The following is a 20182-nucleotide window of genomic DNA, read 5'->3' as shown; positions in this document are numbered from 1 at the left end:
GCTATAAAGTCACTTCAAAGCGGGAAAAGCAGCAGGCCCTGATGGCTACCCTGTAGAATTTTATAAGAAACTAGCAAAATACCCGCACTTTGCAGCGGCGAAGTACTGACTTAAAATTTTTATTAAGAAGAAAATTAAACCTTTTTAAACTGAGGGAAAATATACCAATAATTATTTGTTAAGGATCTCTTTGTATACCACATTTTGAGTTCGGCCATCCAATTGTAATATGACCAAGCTGTGCGCTGAGCTTACTCTTGAGCATGCAATATACAGTTGGCCATGTCAACAGTAATCTTGTTTCAAATCTCACAGCTTGGATTGCTGCTGTCATAATCGGTTTGAGTTTCATGGTTTGTTTCAATTACGACAGTATTTGCAGGACTTGTGTTGAAGTGACATTCAACATCTGTCAAGCGTTGTAAGCATACAACCGGATTCATCGATATCTTCACATCCAGCTTTTGAGAGTTTAAACATTCATAAATATCAAAGTGTCCATTACTGAAATCGTCACCTGTGAGTCTAAGATGTTTAAGAGGCATTGGCAGTTGTCGAAAGGTGTAAAATATTTGGCCATTTCGGTACACTTGAAAGTGACAACCAAACAATTCAGCGGCAGCCATCAACTCACATGCAGAACCATAGATGAAGGGCTTAAGCATTTCACTCTTATAGTGCTCCTGTGTAGTATAATTATCTCCTGTACCATCATCAGTCCACACCTTGAACTTGTCCCAGTCATTCAATACATAAGACACAATGTTCCTCCGGATATCAAGAGTGAGCCTGATACGGCCGTGCAATATGTAACACAGAGAATGGAAAAGGCAGGTGCCATCTCCGGGCATGGAAACCACTCAGTAAGTGACAATTCATTGATCAATTGTGATCACTTCGATAGACATGTTAATGGGGGTACGGTTGTAATGATAAAGGAAATGGGTACCTGAACAATGTAAAGTAAGTCTAAAATACCGACACAATAACTATAATCATAATAAACAAACAATAAAACAGCGGAGAAGCCGTGGATTAAATAAAAAGGCTGTAGTTATCAGCAGGGAGACGTGAACCCCATGGCGAAGCAAGGAAGTGAATGTAGAGACTGGAGTGACGGACAGCCTTATATAGGCAGGCAGCCAACAACGTGGGAGGCGTTGGGATGGAGGACCCAATGCTGCCTCACACGGTGACCAAGCTGCAGGTTATGGACGTATATATGTACGTAAGTAGGATTCAGTTAGCGTTGGGAACCCGCGTACCAAATTTCTTGAAGATGGGGCCATAAATAAGAAAGTTCAACATGGCGGACGTTGTCGATTGTTATGACCGTTATGCGTAGAATTTCGAAATGAAACCTGCTTAACTTTTGTAAGTAATCTGTTAGGAATGAGCCTGCCAAATTTCAGCCTTCTACCTACACAGGAAGTTGGAGAACTAGTGATATTGGAAACTTCAATATGGCGGCCGACAATAGCATCATACCACTGAAATAAGTACGTACATCGGTTTTGGTTAGCGCAGGGAAGCCACCTACCAAATTTCGTGAAGATGGGGCCATAAATAAGAAAGTTCAACATGGCGAACGTGTCAACCGTTATGACCGTTACGCATAGAAATTCGAAATGAAACCTGCTTAACTTTTGTAAGTAAGCTGTAAGGAATGCGTCTGCCAAATTTCAGCCTTCTACCTACACGGGAAGTTGGAGAATTAGTGACGTTGGAAAGTTCAATATGGCGGCCAACAGTGGCGTTATACCACCGAAATAAGTATGTACATTGGTTTTGGTTAGCGCAGGGAAGCCACCTACCAAATTCACACCTTGAACCTGTCCCAGTCATTCAATACATAAGACACAATGTTCCTCCAGATATCAAGAGTGAGCCTGATATGGCCATGCAATATGTAACAAAGAGAATGGAAAAGGCAGGTGCCATCTCCAGGCATGGAAACCACTCTGTAGGTGACAGTTCTTTGATCAATGGTGATCACTTCGATAGACATGTTATGGGGGTACGGTTGGAATGATAAAGGAAATGGGTACCTGAACAATGTAAAGCAAGTCTAAAATACCTACACAATAACTATAATCATAATAAACGAACAATAAAACAGCGGAGAAGCCGTGGATTAAATAAAAAGGCTGTAGTTATCAGCAGGGAGACGTGAATCCCGTGGCAAAGCAAGGAAGGGAATATAGAGATTGGACCGACTGACGGCCTTATATAGGCAGGCAGCCAACAACGTGGGAGGCGTTGGGATGGGGGACCCAACGCCGCCTAACACGGTGACCGAGCTGCAGGCTATGGATGTATATATGTACGTGAGTAGGATTCAGTTAGCATTGGGAACCCGCGTACCAAATTTCTTGAAGATGGGCCCATAAGTAACAAAGATCGTTGAAAAGTTCAATATGGCGGCCGACAGTGGCATCATACCACCGAAATAAGTACGTACATTAGTTTCGGTTAGCGCAGGGAAGCCACCTACCAAATTTTGTGAAGATGGGGCAATAAATAAGAAAGTTTAACATGGCAGACGTTGACGACCGTTATGACCGTTATGACCGTTATGCGTAGAATTTCGAAATGAAACCTGCTTAACTTTTGTAAGTAATCTGTAAGGAATGAGCCTGCCAAATTTCAGCCTTCTACCTACGGGAAGTTGGAGAATTAGTGACGTTGGAAAGTTCAATATGGCGGCTGACAGTGGCGTCATACCACCGAAATAAGTACGTACATTGGTTTTGGTTAGCGCAGGAAAGCTGCCTACTAAATTTCGTGAAGATGGGGTCAGCCTTCTACGTACATGGGAAGTTGGAAAATTAGTGACGTTGGAAAGTTCAATATGGCGGGCGACAGTGGCATCATACCATCAAAATAAGTACGTACATCAGTTTCGGTTAGCGCAGGGAAGCCGCCTACCAAATTTCGTGAAGATGGGGCCATAAATAAGAAAGTTCAACATGGTGGACGTTGTCGACCGTTATGACCGTTACGTGTAGAATTTCGAAATGAAACCTGCTTAACTTTTGTAAGTAAGCTGTAAGGAATAAGCCAGCCAAATTTCAGCCTTCTACCTACACGGGAAGTTGGAGAATTAGTGATGAGTCAGTGAGTGAGTGAGTGAGTGAGTGAGTGAGTCAGTTAGGGCTTTGCCTTTTATTAGTATAGATTCTCCACTTAGCTAGCTCCCCTCTTATTAGCAACTTTTACAGAAGGTAGAGACAATCAAATTCTACCTCAAACTTTTTCGCCAAGCACTAATCACCGTCTTTCCTAAATAAAATAAGCACTTATTACAATGTGCATCGTACAGACCAATTTCACTTCTGAATAATGATATTAAGATACTCTCCAAAGTCCTAGCTAGAAGGATGGAGAAAGTGCTGTCTTCTGTAATATCACAAGATCAAACTGAATTTATTAAAGGTTGGCACTTAGCTTCCAATCTTCGATGCCTGTTTAATGTAATATATTTACCAGCAAAGTCAAACACCCCAGAGATAATATTATCGTTGAATGCAGAAAAAGCATTTGACAAGATTGAATGGAACTACCTTTTCACTACATTAGAGAAATTTAGGTTTGGCCCGAACATTTCTGCATGGATCAAACTACTGTATATCAATCCAGAAGCGTCAGTTTGCATTAACAACATTTGTTCAGGCTACTTTAAACTAGAATGTGGTACCAGACAAGGATGCCCCTTGTCACCACTGCTATTTACAGTCGCCATTGAACCACTGGCAGTTCACTGTCGAAATTCTTATCAGATAAAGGGGGTTATCAGAGAAGGACTTGAAAATTTCTCTATATGCAGACGATATGGTGCTGTATATATCAGACCCAGAAAATATTGTGCCTGCAGTCTTAACAGTACTTACAGAATTTCAAAAGATCTCTGGTCTCAGAATTAATTTGAATAAAAGTGTGCTCTTTCCAGTGAATTCTCAAGCATACAATATTAGATTGGACACCTTCCCTTTTATCATTGTAGATCAGTTTAAATACCTAGGGGTAAATATCACAAGTAAACATAAAGCTCTTTATGAACAAAATTTCGCTGTCTGTATGGAAAAAATTAAGCAAGACTTGGATAAATAGTCAGCCCTTCATCTCATTCTAACTGGAAGAGTTAATGTTGTTAAGGTGACTATCCTTCCTAAGCTTCTCTTTTTATTTCAAAACATTCCAACATACATCAATAAATAATTTTTTAAGCAATTAGATTCAACCAAAACCTCATTTATTTGGAACTCAAAACATCCACATATCCAAAGAGCGACCCTACAAAGACCTAAGGCAGAAGGTGGCATGGCTCTACTTAACTTTCAGTTTTATTACTGGGCAGCAAACATACAAGCTATAAAAACCTGGACACAAATAGATGAACATACACAGGCTTGGTCCGCAATAGAAATAAAATCCTGCAGTACTTCTTTAGATACCCTGCTTTGTGCCCCAATGAATGCAAACTATCACCAATAAACTAATAACCCAATTGTGCTTCACTCGCTCAGAATATGGAACCAATGTAGAAAGCATTTTAAGATGGAGAATCTTTTATCTGTGCACCTCTGCATGAGAACCATCTTTTTCAATCCTTGCAAACATATGCAGTTTTTAATATCTGGAAACCATTTGGGATTAAATTGCTTAGAGTTCTTTATATAGACAACATCTTTGCATCCTATGAACAATTGTGTTCCAAATTTAACTTTCCAGCAACACATTTCTTTCACTATCTTCTAATTAGAAACTTTGTTAAACAGAACCTGCCCGATTTTCCTCATCTCGCACCTTCCTCTATGCTGGAAAAAATATTGCTCAGTTTCGAGGACTCAGCATACATACAGCATATCTGTAATATATATTTCAAAGATCCAATACGAAAAGGGGAAAAAGATCTATCACTCAAACTCTACACATCAGAAAAGGAGTGGAAGGTAGAAATCCAGAGAATTCACTCAAGCTCCATATGCGCAACGTATACAATTATTCAACTCAAAATTATATATCAAGCACATCTGTCTCGCTTTAAACTGTCCAAAATGTTTCCAGGGCATGATCCAACCTGTGAACGCTGCAATCAAGTCCCAGCCTCAGTGGGTTACATGTTTTGGGCCAGCACCAAATTAACATCAACAATTTTTAAATGCCTTTCAGACAGCCTTGGTGTCACAATCCCTCCTAACCTATTAACTGCTGTGTTTGGTGTTCTTCCAGATGGGCTTAAAGCGGAGGACAAACAAACTGTAATAGCATTCACTACACTTTTGGCACGCAGACTTATTTTGCTAAACTGGAAGAATCCTAACTCTCCTCTTTTAAGTCAGTGAGTAACTCATGCTTTATACTATTTGAAATTGGAAAAAAGCAAATTCTCAGTTAGAGGATCTGTGAAGAACTTTTTTTGTATTTTGCAAGCTTTAAGTTTTACTCCGTTGGCCATGCTCTCTTTCTCAGGGGTGGGAGCTGATTTGTTTTCAATCCTATTTTTTGTAAAAATTGATCTAGTTGTATGGAATGATTGCAATAAAATCAATAAAAACATTTTTAAAAAGTTGCATGCAGTCTGACAAGATGGTTTAAAACATGTGATAGTGTGTATACCAGAAATTATGCAGCTGGGCCAGAATGGGTTTCAGTGCCTCTTACAAGAGCTTTAGGAGCAGTATCTTACAAGGTTAAAACTGACAATGGCTAAATCATTATTAGACACAGTTTAGAGAGTGAGTAAGGAACTCAAGGCATCATGAGACTGAGGAGTGCAGCCACACATCACTACAATCCCAGTTACACACCATAAACCATTTGAAGTTGATCCCATGACACCTGGCATGACACATGAACAGGAAGAGCCCACAACCACTGAGGTTGCTTCTATTAAGAGACCATCAGAAGTTGAACTGGAGCATCCTGAAAGAATTACTTGCTAGCCAACCTATCTGAAGGATTTTATTTTTTGTGAATTTTATTATTTTCACGTGAAAATTGGGTACACCCCATGGAAATTGAGTTTTCAACATAATTGAACAGGCAAACATTAGCTCTTCATCCAAACAGTGCCTATAGATAAAGCTGACATACTTGAACAAATGACACATACAATTGACATGGTGTATTCATTCTCATAATATAAATTAACAAAAATGCAGATTTGTCACATGGAAGAAGTAAGTACACCCCTACATTCATATTTTGTTCCACAATAGGTTTCAGCTATTAGAACCTCCTTAGAAAGCATGCAGGTGGACCTGTTTTATTTTAACCACAGATATCCAGGGTCTGGTGTTCTCTTTGCTGTTGAAACATGTGGTGTTATCATGGAAGTTTAAAAGAGCTCTTTAAGACCCTAATAAAGATATTGGATACCTTTGAGTTTGGTAAGGCATTTTTAAATGATTACCAAATTATTTAAAAATCAGTCAATCCACTGTAAGGTAATTCATCTAGAAGTAACATAGAATTTAAATGTCTGGTAATTTTTCCAGGATTGCCAACCTAGCAAATTCCCAAGATCTGACAGTTTAATACTAAAAGAAAGCTCCAAGAACCCCAAAATATCATTGTGGGATCTGCAGCTAACTCTTGCAAATGTTGGTGACAACATCAGAAACGGGAAGTACATGCAAGAACACCCACAAACAACTTGCAACTTAAGGAAATTTTGACTACAAGAAGTTATTTCTGCTTATGGTGTTGATAACATGCTCCTAAGGCTAAGGGGGTACTTACGTTTTCTCCAGCAGATCATTGAATCTATTAATATTTTTGATGAATAAATGATTGAATAGGCAAACTTTCTAATTTTCTATTGAAGTATATCACCTTGCATGGAGATCTACTGTTTGTCTGTTCAAATATGTTGAAAAAATCAACAGTTTCCATGCGGTATATTTACTTTTTCACATAATTGTAATTTGTTATATATGTTATATGTTGTTGTAGATAGCGTTTTTTTTCTTGACGTTTAACTCCAGTAGGCATTTTTCTTTTCTTGTATTCTTGTTGTCTCTTAGATATTTGGATTATTATCATAAATTTTCAAGCCATAATCTGAGTAAGAATTCACTTTCAATATATAGTGGATGACCTGTCCAGGACTGGTTCCTGCATTGGAGACAATACTGCAAAGATAAGCTCCAGCACCTATGACCCCAAATTAGACTAAGTGATTGCAGAAACTGATATATATATATATATAGTGAAAGATGCCTGGACACAGACAGACAATGAGACAGCCAGATGTCTAAACACATGCTTTTTATTTTTTATTTTTTCAGCACAATACACACAGTGCACCAACCCACAATAAGGGCTCAGTCCTTCCTTTCTCTTTTCCCAAGTCTTCTGCCACCTCTACTCCTCCACTCGCAAGCTTCGACTTCTTCCACCTGACTCTTTTCCTGAATGGAGTGACCTCTACTCCTCCACTCAAGCTACTTTTATAATGCTCCAGAATGTGCTCCCTGATGGCTTTCCTGAAGCACCTCCTGGTGCGGCAGAAATGATGCATGGGCTCTGCATGGCTATATATCTATCCATCATCCAACCCACTATATCCTAACTGCAGGGCACAGGTGTCTGCAGGAGCCAATCCCAGCCAACACAGGGCGCAAGGCAGGAAACAAACCCCGGCACCAACCACCAAGCACACACTAGGGACGATTTAGAATCGCCAATGCACTAAACCTGCATGTCTTTGGACTGTGGGAGGAAACCGGAGTACCCGGAGGAAACCCACACAGACAAGGTGAGAATATGCAAACTCCACACAGGGAGGACCCGGGAAGCGAACCTAACTCCTAACTGGGAGGCAGCAGCGCTACCCAATGCGCAACCGTGCCGCCCGTATAACCACGCCCCTCTCTCCATGAACACGTGGTTTAATTTTGTTTACCAAAATTATTTGGTAATAGTAAGTATTTTGACAAGCATCTTGTTTCTCAAAGAATTTTTTTCATGCAGAATCGCGAAGTCTACATTTATGTATATTTTGGATGTTTTAATGAAAATTAGTTTTTTGTTATAATAATAAAATAACCCTCTTAGTCCAGTTCCGAGTCATGTGCCTACTCCGGCAATACTGGGCACAAGGCTATCGTAGAGTTATAGTAATAAAGAGCAGTAAACACCTTCAACTAGACACGTTTCATACACTATACATCTTTATTTGCTTTGGATTTGAACGGATTACCTGTGCCTGATCTCGCAGTTTCTGATTTTTCTCGTACGGTATTATAATCAGGTTCATATGGGACTGACTGTGGATATGTAACCTGCGACGGAATGTCGCCTTGAGCAGGGGTGGTTCCCTGGCTTGCAGTAAATATTGGTGGGGATGGACACCGGCTCCCGCGCATTTGGGGAACTAGATCTGAAAATGAACGCATGGATATATCTGAGAATAAATGCAACTGTCTAAGACAGTTAGCTACCCCTCCTCGAATGTTCGTTGGCATGTTCCTGAGGTGGCTTGCACCATTCTTCCAGTAGGTGGCACTGCTTCTTTATCAGCGGCTCCGTTTGCGAAGGTCCTAAAAATCTTAGTGTCTGCGTGTCCTTGCGCGTTGTTCCTTCGTGTAATGCCAGAGCCACGTGACAAAGTAGACCAATGAACGGTGCTACTGTTGTGGGGGGGGTAGGGGTAACATGTCAGTGTTTTAGATACAAGATTCGCTAAGAAGCAAGAGGAGAAGCGGCAGCAGCAGCAGCAGTAGGAGGAGCTGCACTGTTTTCCCCAGCGCTCCTCTCCACAGGGATGGAAGACTTGACTTCACGCCCCGCGCAGCTTGTTGGCTCGCTAAGACACGGCAGGAGTAAAACGCTGTGCAGGGTAGGGTATCGAATGAGCGTTAAAATGTGTGAAAGTAAGATGTTTCGACTCTGCTCCTGTGCCATTCACGTGTGTCTGTTTGTGCATTTCTGTATTAGCGGCGGATCTCGTGGTCATTGTTTCCTTAAACCTTGAATGTAATGTATGAGAATTGCCTTTTAGGTTGCGCTGAAATGTTATGCTGGGATGTATCTTTCTGCACCGCTGATTGTGTGCTGGGGGTGCAATTGGTATAGTTTCTGAACGTTCTTTGTGCGTATATTTAGTAATACCTACGCGATCAGTTGGCAACATTATATCAAGTCAAGCATGGTAGTCAGTGAGAAGCAAACTTGTGTCATTCAGGCTTTGCCTTTAACAAAATGTAATAAATAAAGTGTCTAAAAAAGGTTGTTTTTAAGAATAATCTTGAATGTTTAGGCTGAAAGATCTTAACAGACAGACTAATGCAGACATTTTTTATAAATAGGGCATCGTAAAATCTTTAACCAATATTAAGAGGGCCAGGGGATAGATGGAGTATGGACAAAATCCATAAGTGTTTGAATACAATCTTTTCCTACTTGTTCTGTGTTTAAAAGTAAATGGTAACACTTGGGTGTAATCAACCTGTGAAAAATGTATTGGAGATTTTAATCATAATTCCTGACTTTTTTAACCCCGTAGAATGCATTTTTAAATTTTTGATGTACCGTTTATGTAGTGTTTATCAATTATTACATCAATATTTGTTGATCTTTCGTGGTGTGGTAATTTTATATTACTGAACAACGAATAAATCCAGTATTGTTAGTTTCTGTCTTGTATGACTCTGCATGACTCCTGAGTCTTGTCCATTTTACTTTGATGTTTTATTATTATTATTATTATTATTACTTCAGGTGTGTGGGGCCCCTCCTTTTCATTATTTACCTCCTTCTCCTTGGAAGTATCTTTCATAAATATAACATTAACTTCCACTGTTATGCTGATGACACACAACTCTATCTCACTAGCAAACCTACTTTTTCCTTTCTACCCTTCTCGCTTATTGATTGCTTAGCAGAAATCAAATCCAGGTTTTCTTAAATTAGATTGTAACAAAACTGAGATTCTCCTCATTGGTACAAAATCAACATTATCCAAAACTGATCATTTTTCATTTGTTATTGATAATTCCTCTGTCTCCCCTTCCCCACAGGTTAAGAGTCTGGGTGTCATCCTTGATAGTACTCTATCTTTTCAGTTCCACATCAATAACATCTCCCGGTCTACATATTTCCACTTATGTAACATTAATCGTATTCGCCTCCCCTTACTCCCCACACCACTGCTATCCTTGTTCATAGCCTTGTCACTTCTCGTCTGGATAATATTGCAATTCCTTTTTCTTTGGTCTTTCTCGCAAATCTCTTATAAACTTCAACTGGTCCAGAATTCAGCAGCCCACTTCATTACTAGGACCCCCTCTATTCACCATATCACTCCTGTTTTGCAGCCGCTTCACTGGCTTCCAGTTAAGTTCCGCATTCAATTCAAAATTCTTCTGTTAACTTTTAAGGCTATCCACAACCTTGCCCCTCCATATTTGTCTGACCTCCTCCATGTTGCCATTTCCTCCTGCACCCTTTGATCCTCTTCCTCCATCGACTTGACTGTCCCCTTCGTCCATCTCACTACCATGGGGAGCAGAGCATTCAGTTGCTCTGCTTGCCAGCTCTGGAACTCACTACCATCTGAGTTTAGAAATATTGAATCATTCTCACTTTTCAAATCTAAATTTAAAACTTGTTTGTTTAAGACTGCTTTTTCTCTTTGATTACGATTGCTCTGTCTGATTTTAATTTTTATATTTTAGTTTTGTTTATAATGTGTGTTTTATCTATTGTTCGGTGTCCTTGAGTGTTTAGAAAGGTGCCTATGAATAAATGAAATGTATTATTATTATTATTATTATTATTTATTCTGACAAAAAGCTTGCATGTTTCCCATCCTTACTAGTACTTGAATAACTACAGTTTAGTACATGAGGCCCACTCAAGGCTAGAGTGTTTTTTAAGGGGGAGTCTACACTCATCACTGGCATCCACTAATATTATTTACTAAGAGAGACTATTCTGCACTTGATACAAAACAGTGTAGGGAATAATGAAATGGGAGAATAGCATGCTAGAAGTCTGTTCCATGAATACATACAGTGCTTGTGTGATTCTATGAGTTGAATAGATATAAACATTAGAGCATTCCACTGACAAATCCTGATTATTTCCAGTATAATAAATATGGAAAGGATTTAAGTGAGTCTGCAGCTTATGTGCTTCTAACTCACAGATGTTTGCAGTTTCTGAAGTCCTCATTGGCATGTGAACTGCTCAGTTGCTGCTTTAAAAATGTGATATTTTATATTACACTAGGCTACTTCACTAGTTGTTGTTTTAATTTAGTTCCACCAGGTTTGATAGTGAGTAAAATATTAACATAAAAATATACAAAGTTAGTCTTATGACAGCTGTATTACATTTTAACTATGATACATCGTATGTTGTCATTTTTTAATGTATGATCGACCCAGGGCTACGGGAGAGGCTGGAGCCTATCCCAACTAGCCTAGGGTACAAGGCATGATCAAACCCCAGACAGGGAGCCAGTCTGTTGCAAGGCAATCACATACACATACATCCACACACACTAGCACCACCTTAGTGTTGCCGGTTCACCTCAGTAGATAGATACTTTATTAATCCCAAGGGGAAATTCACATACTCCAGCAGCAGCATACTGATAAAGATCAATATTAAATTAAAGAGTGATAACAATGAAGGTATAACAGTAGAATGTCTTTACACTGTGGGAGGAAGCTGGAACAGCCATAGGAAACAGACGTTGAGATGGGAAGAACATGCAAACTCCACACAGGGATGGAATTGTTTTTTTTTTTTTTAACAAGCCCTAACAATTAAAAGAGAAAAATATAGTTGCCTGTTTACAGCAGGTAAAATACATTGACACATTTAGTACCCTAAAATGAGCCTGTTCTGTTTATCCCAAGAATAGAATGGGAATTTTTCTATAATGTAACAGATGCATGTTTATATATGAATCTATTTATTTATTCATTTATAGCTATGTTACAATTTTGTAAGAGAATGGGCCTCAATGATAATGTCAGTTAACTGGGGGAAGTACTTCTCTGTATGTATGTATGTATGTGTGTGTGTGGTATATGTATATATAATTTATATATTTGGTAGGTAGGTAGGTAGTGTCATGGTTAAGGCTTTAAACCTAGATCTACAAACCCAGAGGCTGTGTGTTTAAATCTTGCTACTGACACTACAGGTACTTTCTCAACTTGGGAACTTTTTTCAGGAACCAGAACTTTGTAGAAACTCGGAAGCTCTTGTAGCATTTTCCCTGCAGGAACTAAGCTATTTATAGTTCCTGGTACTTTCTTTTTAGCTCCTACTCCAGAATATTTACTTTTTATTCATCCAGGAACTATCGTGGGTGGGACACTAGCACCATCTTACAAATCTGTTAGTAATTTAAATTTTCAAAGGGTATTGGTGAAAATGTAGCACTGCACTTAGCGCCACATCGCTTTTTATAGCTGACTTCGAGGTTGCTTCGAAGCAATGGGTGTATCCCAGGTGTGGGTTTCCCATGAACTCCTGAACCTGCCTCACTTCACAACGCAGCACTCTTCTTTGTATACAACATATTTTTCATAAATTCTACAGTTCTTATTGTATGATGGGAATGCAACATGTGAAAATGGCCCAGGGCCTGCATTGTAGAGATATTCATTGGATCCTGAAAACAAACCAATTTTTTGTAAGTCCCTGTCATGGCACTCAAGGGCACTCTTCATAAATAAGTTAAAATTTAACAGATAAATAAGACAGTCAAAAATACAATAAAATGCAGTCCTTACATAAATACTTGTTTTAACGATATCTCTTTAATTTTAATACCGGCAAGTGTAGAAGACCGTCAAATGTCAGGACATATTCAGTTGCATAATCTGGCAGCTTCAGTACTAAAAGCTCAGTCACCTAATGACTTGTGTTTAGTGTGTGGGACAAACAGTAATTTTATATTCATGGATTGCTACATTGTAACATTCTAGAAAGACCTATTGGATCATTACAATGAAAAGCCTTTTAGGTTCGTAAAAGTAGCGTCTAAGATGTATGATATTTAACTGGCAGCCGCTGCAAGAAGGTAAGCAAAGTAGCTATACAATCATGCACATTTAAAAGTGCATTATGTTCCACTGCGGTGGTGTTAATGGGCCCATAGCATATAATTTACATCACTGGAATGTTGCAAATCAGAAATAATTCAGAGAAATTTAGAAGTGGGCTCACACAGCTTACTGTAAAGGCATTGTAAGAGTAATTTGGTGGTTGCAGGGCACAATAATCATGAATTGGTCAGTGGGACTGAAAGTTTGGCTCAGTGTTTTTAGATTCTAATTGTACCATACCATGGTGGTAATGCTTGAACATGGTTTTTCAGTACTAATCTTGGCGGATAATTCTATTCTCTCTTCAGTTTGCAAGCTAAGGGTTTTATTTTTTGTAAAACTATAGTTTAAGCAAACAGATAATGTCTGATATTCATACACTAAAAATACCATTTTTTTTAAAATACACTTTCAGTTGCTGCATTACTGTTTCACTTTTTTTATATCAAAACAAAAACTGTTTACTAAGTATCTGGAATGTAGCACTATACCTGCTAGATGTGGCAGTTGTGTCTTTCTTTCTCCAAGTAGACCAGTGGCACATGTTCATCCTATCCGGGATTCTCTCTAATGGGATTAAAAAGGAGCCTTGTCTACCACTGATTTATGCTAATTCTTGTGCTTTAAAGATTTATTTGAACAGCTCAGCTTGCAGTGTTTAGAAACTAGAAGCTTTTCTCCCTTACCTCACAGAAATTTAGAAAAGGCACTGGTATTTGCACAAAGTGAAGATGTATGCCATGAAGTGTCTCATGGTTTACACTTTTGGTTTTTTGACAAATAAATATTGAAAATACATAAAATTAAGGTCTTCTATGCCCCTATTAGTTGTGATGTTTGATTCAAAGTTATTTTTTACTTGAATAATTGATAAAGATTGTTCACAGTTTACTCTCAGGCCTTTTACCTGAAAACCCTGCTTTGGGTCAGTTTTAATGCAGTACAAACTAAACTTGCACAAGGTATTTGTTCTTAGGCTTAGGAAAATGTTCCTAGAGTACCCTACATACTTACCCTAAAGTACAGTTCTGTTTTGCCTATTCCTATTGATACGTATAATATATATATATATATATATATATATATATATATATATATATATATATATATATATATATATTAATTTCAAAAACAAACGCACAATAATTACTTTAAATGGACTTTTAAATGGAGAGTTTGAGTAATGTTATTTTAAGAGCAGTTCTAGTTTTGTGTACAGATCTCCAGAGGAGGCAAACATAACACCTTCTGTGAGAGTATAGCCATAGCCTGAAAATGATGCTGTTTCAGAGGTGTACATGAGAAGATGGCACATGGTGAATTAGGCAGAGTAATAGTACATTAGGTGTGAATTTTCTTTCTCAAGTAAAGATAAATATGAGTGAGACCACCAGAGGTATGTCTCCCTCTTTCTCACACCACATCACATTAAAGTAAAAGAGTTTGAGTGAGAGTACAGGTAAAGTGGATCTGCTTCTTCTCATCATGAGTGAAACAGAGTGAGAGCACAAAAGGCTTTTGTCTTGCATTTTCTTGCATTTGTGGGATTGGCATGTGAAATATTTATTTTATAAAGAAAGCTGTTCAGTTAAATCTAATATCCTTCTTAGGAAACAGCTCAAAGTACCACACAGATTATGAAATTCTAAAACTTTTTTTTGAAATTTTGGTACATTTATTATTTAAGAATGTTTATTGGGACAGTTCAGTTTCCACTGTTCCACAGTTGAAACATCAAAATCTCCCATTGAAAAGCATTGGTGAATTTGTTAACTTGGCTATTTCAACACAGAAAACTATTATCTCTAACTTCAATTATAACTTAGTTTACTGTTTCAAATTCACCTTGTGGGAGGTTTAAACAAAAGTTTTATGTAAGGATGTGTGTATAAGCATAGCGTGAACAAATACGTACTCGGTATTTTTACATTACATTAACAATAGAATCCCTGAAGCTTAGAAAATTACCATGCAGGCTGTACTCCCCAACCCATTCACCCAGATGAGGGCATCAGGCAGCTACAGTTCTCACAGCTGAAGTCTGCACTGAAGTGTTTATCTGGCAATGAGTAAGGAATTATATAGTGTGACAGATAGGGGACGCTATTGCTCCCTTGAACCCTTGTTCAAATCGCCAGACATCAGATAAAAGTCCAAAAGTAGACTTTATTAATTCTGCACACTGCACAAAGTACCCTCTCCTCCACAATACTCATTCAAATACACAATTATTAATTAATAAACAATCCTCCACTCCCAGACATGTTGCCACCCTTCCACCCAGCTCAGCTCGCCGTCTTGGAGCTGCCTTAGTCCTTTTATATTCCCTGACCCAGAAGTGTTCCAGTCCCCAGTCCATGTGATCTCCTATCACTTCCGGGGTCAGATAACAAGTTCCTTTCTTCACCCCGGAAGCACGTCATTCCCCTTGTCCATGTGACTCGGACATACTTCCAAGGCGTAAGACAAATAACCACTGTTTCTCCCTGCAGCGTTTCCTAGTGGCCCCCATGGTATCCAGCAGGGCTGTGTATAAAAACTCCATTGTCCAGGATTCCCTGCTGGCATTCGGGGGACCTCCATACTGCAGGGAGGGCTCCACCTGGCGACTTGTGGGTATTGGCCGGGATGAACGGCCGGCCATACACCACAGTACTCCTCTCCCAGTGACGAATTATGATTCGGAGCGGCCTGCCAAGTCCACTTCGACAGCTTGTCCCCTGCTCTCCAAGTACAATTACGCCAAATGTGGCCCAACCTTCGGCATCCATAGCACTGCCTCCCTCCTCCTGTTATTCTCCCCCTGCGGGACTGAAAACAGTTGGGAAACGTTAGGTCCGCTCTTTTTCTTGCTGGGAAAGAAACCCCCACCACCTCTACTGGTTCTCTCTTGCCTTTCTCTACATTGTCAGGAGACCCCCGTTTTATTTTTGGGATGTCCCGTTTGCTTTGGGGGTTTTCCACAGTCTGAGTCTCTTTATTTAATAAAAAGAGACCCTTTCCTGTCTGCACCCCTCTAGACTTATTTTTTAAATGGCTCGGGGTCTTTAGGACCGACTCACACCAAAAGCCAGCACCATTCAGCTGCTCCGGATTGATTGGCCCCTCCCCCGACCACTTGGTTAACGTTTCGGCCTCTCTTGTAGGGTACGCCGTGTTTTGACACCCGCTATTCATTAAAAGTGGGCCCGGATCACACTGCGTTCCTATTTCATTATTTACGTACGGCTTTACTCACCTGTACCGCCACATCATCTATGGGAGGCTCCCGTCCAATTCTCTGTAAGTACTTTGTTACCTTTCTGATGGGCGCCTCAGCCGTTTCTCCCAGATCCTCAACGATCTTTCTAATGGCCACCAGCATCTGGAAAACACCATGCACGGGCTCGATTAGTTCTTCGAGTTCCGCACGTCAAACGCCTATTCCTATTGATGCATTACAATATATATATATATATATATATATATATATATATATATATATATATATATATATATATATTAATTTCAAAAACAAACGCACAATAATTACTTTAAATGGACTTTTAAATGGAGAGTTTGAGTAATGTTATTTTAAGAGCAGTTCTAGCTTTGTGTACAGATCTCCAGAGGAGGCAAACATAACACCTTCTGTGAGAGTATAGCCATAGCCTGAAAATGATGCTGTTTCAGAGGTGCACATGAGAAGATGGCACATGGTGAATTAGGCAGAGTAATAGTACATTAGGTGTGAATTTTCTTTCTCAAGTAAAGATAAATATGAGTGAGACCACCAGAGGTATGTCTCCCTCTTTCACACCACATCACATTAAAGTAAAAGAGTTTGAGTGAGAGTACAGGTAAAGTGGATCTGCTTCTTCTCATCATGAGTGAAACAGAGTGAGAGCACAAAAGGCTTTTGTCTTGCATTTTCTTGCATTTGTGGGATTGGCATGTGAAATATTTATTTTATAAAGAAAGCTGTTCAGTTAAATCTAATATCCTTCTTAGGAAACAGCTCAAAGTACCACACAGATTATGAAATTCTAAAACTTTTTTTTGAAATTTTGGTACATTTATTATTTAAGAATGTTTATTGGGACAGTTCAGTTTCCACTGTTCCACAGTTGAAACATCAAAATCTCCCATTGAAAAGCATTGGTGAATTTGTTAACTTGGCTATTTCAAAACAGAGAACTATTCTCTCTAACTTCAATTATAACTTAGTTTACTGTTTCAAATTCACCTTGTGGGAGGTTTAAACAAAAGTTTTATGTAAGGATGTGTGTATAAGCATAGCGTGAACAAATACGTACTCGGTATTTTTACATTACATTAACAATAGAATCCCTGAAGCTTAGAAAATTACCATGCAGGCTGTACTCCCCAACCCATTCACCCAGATGAAGGCATCAGGCAGCTACAGTTCTCACAGCTGAAGTCTGCACTGAAGTGTTTATCTGGCAATGAGTTTAAGGAATTATATAGTGTGACAGATAGGGGACGCTATTGCTCCCTTGAACCCTTGTTCAAATCGCCAGACATCAGATAAAAGTCCAAAAGTAGACTTTATTAATTCTGCACACTGCACAAAGTACCCTCTCCTCCACAATACTCATTCAAATACACAATTATTAATTAATAAACAATCCTCCACTCCCAGACATGTTGCCACCCTTCCACCCAGCTCAGCTCGCCGTCTTGGAGCTGCCTTAGTCCTTTTATATTCCCTGACCCAGAAGTGTTCCAGTCCCCAGTCCATGTGATCTCCTATCACTTCCGGGGTCAGATAACAAGTTCCTTTCTTCACCCCGAAAGCATGTCATTCCCCTTGTCCACGTGACTCGGACATACTTCCAAGGCGTAAGACAAATAACCACTGTTTCTCCCTGCAGCGTTTCCTAGTGGCCCCCATGGTATCCAGCAGGGCTGTGTATAAAAACTCCATTGTCCAGGATTCCCAGCTGGCACTCGGGGGACCTCCATACTGCAGGGAGGGCTCCACCTGGCGACTTGTGGGTATTGGCCGGGGTGAACGGCCAGCCATACACCACAGTACTCCTCCCAGTGACGAATTATGATTCGGAGCGGCCTGCCAAGTCCACTTCGCCAGCTTGTCCCCTGCTCTCCAAGTACAGTTACGCCAAATGTGGCCCAACCTTCGGCATCCATAGCACTGCCTCCCTCCTCCTGTTATTCTCCCCCTGCGGGACTGAAAACAGTTGGGAAACGTTAGGTCCGCTCTTTTTCATGCTGGGAAAGAAACCCCCACCGCCTCTACTGGTTCTCTCTTGCCTTTCTCTACATTGTCAGGAGACCCCCGTTTTATTTTTGGGATGTCCCGTTTGCTTTGGGGGTTTTCCACAGTCTGAGTCTCTTTATTTAATAAAAAGAGACCCTTTCCTGTCTGCACCCCTCTAGACTAATTTTTTAAATGGCTCGGGGTCTTTAGGACCGACTCACACCAAAAGCCAGCACCATTCAGCTGCTCCGGATTGATTGGCCCCTCCCCCGACCACTTGGTTAACGTTTCGGCCTCTCTTGTAGGGTACGCCGTGTTTTGACACCCGCCATTCATTAAAAGTGGGCCCGGATCACACTGCGTTCCTATTTCATTATTTACGGTACCGGCTTTACTCACCTGTACCGCCACATCATGTACTATGGGAGGCTCCCGTCCAATTCTCTGTAAGTACTTTGTTACCTTTCTGATGGGCGCCTCAGCCGTTTCTCCCAGATCCTCAACGATCTTTCTAATGGCCGCCAGCATCTGGAAAACACCATGCACGGGCTCGATTAGTTCTTCGAGTTCCGGCACGTCAAACGATTTAATTAATTCAGCCGGAGGTATACTCACTTTCTTGTTCTTCATCCTACCTACCGGCCGGGAGCCAATATGTACGTCCGCTTATCGGCACGTGCTCTGACAGGTCTCGTGAAGGCTTCTGGGAATTGTAGTTCTCTTTGGCTGAGGACCGGGTTGCCTTCTTCGGTGAACTGAGGTCCTTTATTAATTTTCTGACAGCCCGATCAGCCATTTCCCGGCCCTCCTTACCTTCTTGCGGTTTGAGCGGTGCTTCGCTCGCCTCCCCCTTCCTCTTCGGAAAGTCCAGGGCCGTTTCTTCGATGGTAACGAAGCCAGTCATTTCATGAGGTATAGGCTGCCGACACCTTTTGTTGGTACTCGAACCCGTAATGCTAGTGCTAACAGCATACACAGTTTCTGTGCTCGCTGTAACATGTTTTGCATTTAGATGGAACCGTAAGGTTGAAGTGTCTCGGTGATATGCAAACTCATTTTTGCACAGTTTGCACCAAACCACGCTTTTATCAAGGCTTTCGTCGGGTAGTCTTTTGAAATGAAATTTGCCTCCGATCAGTGCTAGCAACTCGTTTTCTTCCGACTCTTACATTGTTGTAGCTCTGATGTGTGCATCAGTGTAATCGATGTAGCAGGACATCATGCATTGACCAAAGTTACCCTTTGCTTGGAATGCAAAGTGTGATTAAATGCGTTATTTTTTTTAACGCGTTATGGAGTACATGCATCAATGCTTCTCAGCTGTGAATAATATATAAATATATATAAAATAATGTAACATGATTGTCAATGTAATAGTTTTGTGACAATTATGACTGTTGCTGTCATCAAGGATTTGATTAGCATTATTTCTTTCAATCAGGTTCGTATTTGGAGGACGTGTTGTGTTAGGAAAGTTTATTCCGTGTTTGTCAACCGTTGTAAAGATAACAGGTTTCATTCATCGAAGTGTTCACCACCCAAATCGGAACTCATGAATGTAAGATGTTCAACAGGCATTCCCGGTAGAAAGTTGTGGAAATTGCCTGTGAATATTTAGCGGTAGCGTGTGTATGAACTTAATTTAATATTTTCCAGTCCTGCAAAGTCAGTTGATGCGAGCCGCTCGGAGTACATGCATCGAAGCTTCTCAGCTATGTTCGTGTGATCTTGCGATGTCCATGACTTTATTTAATGTTAGCTAAGACCCGGCACTTCAAAGTTTCTTGCTACAGCAATTTTAACTCCGCAACAAAGTGATCCAAAGTCTCGTTTATACCTTGTGTCTTCTCATTAAACTTGTATCTGCGAATACCATACTCGTGTAGGC

At 40.1% G+C, this 20182-nt stretch overlaps 2 protein-coding genes across 2 annotated transcripts in view; both read left to right on the top strand.

The window, feature by feature from the left end:
• The first annotated feature begins 8651 nt into the window (after positions 1-8651).
• The window catches only part of ptpdc1a (protein tyrosine phosphatase domain containing 1a), a 140647-nt gene continuing 129116 nt past the window's right edge, over positions 8652-20182 (top strand). The window contains exon 1 of the mRNA XM_039770946.1: positions 8652-8879. Within this exon, the coding sequence (XP_039626880.1) occupies positions 8771-8879 (109 nt within the window). The 5' untranslated portion in view covers positions 8652-8770. The remainder of the gene's footprint in view (positions 8880-20182) is intronic.
• LOC120540305 (tripartite motif-containing protein 54-like) overlaps positions 8807-20182 on the top strand; it is a 192794-nt gene continuing 181418 nt past the window's right edge. Inside the window, exon 1 of the mRNA XM_039770949.1 lies at positions 8807-8845. The gene's annotated coding sequence lies outside the window, so the exon portion shown is untranslated. The remainder of the gene's footprint in view (positions 8846-20182) is intronic.

Source organism: Polypterus senegalus, chromosome 12 (assembly GCF_016835505.1).
Source record: "Polypterus senegalus isolate Bchr_013 chromosome 12, ASM1683550v1, whole genome shotgun sequence".
NCBI lineage: Eukaryota > Metazoa > Chordata > Cladistia > Polypteriformes > Polypteridae > Polypterus > Polypterus senegalus.
This window is presented reverse-complemented; position numbering and strand designations above follow the sequence as displayed.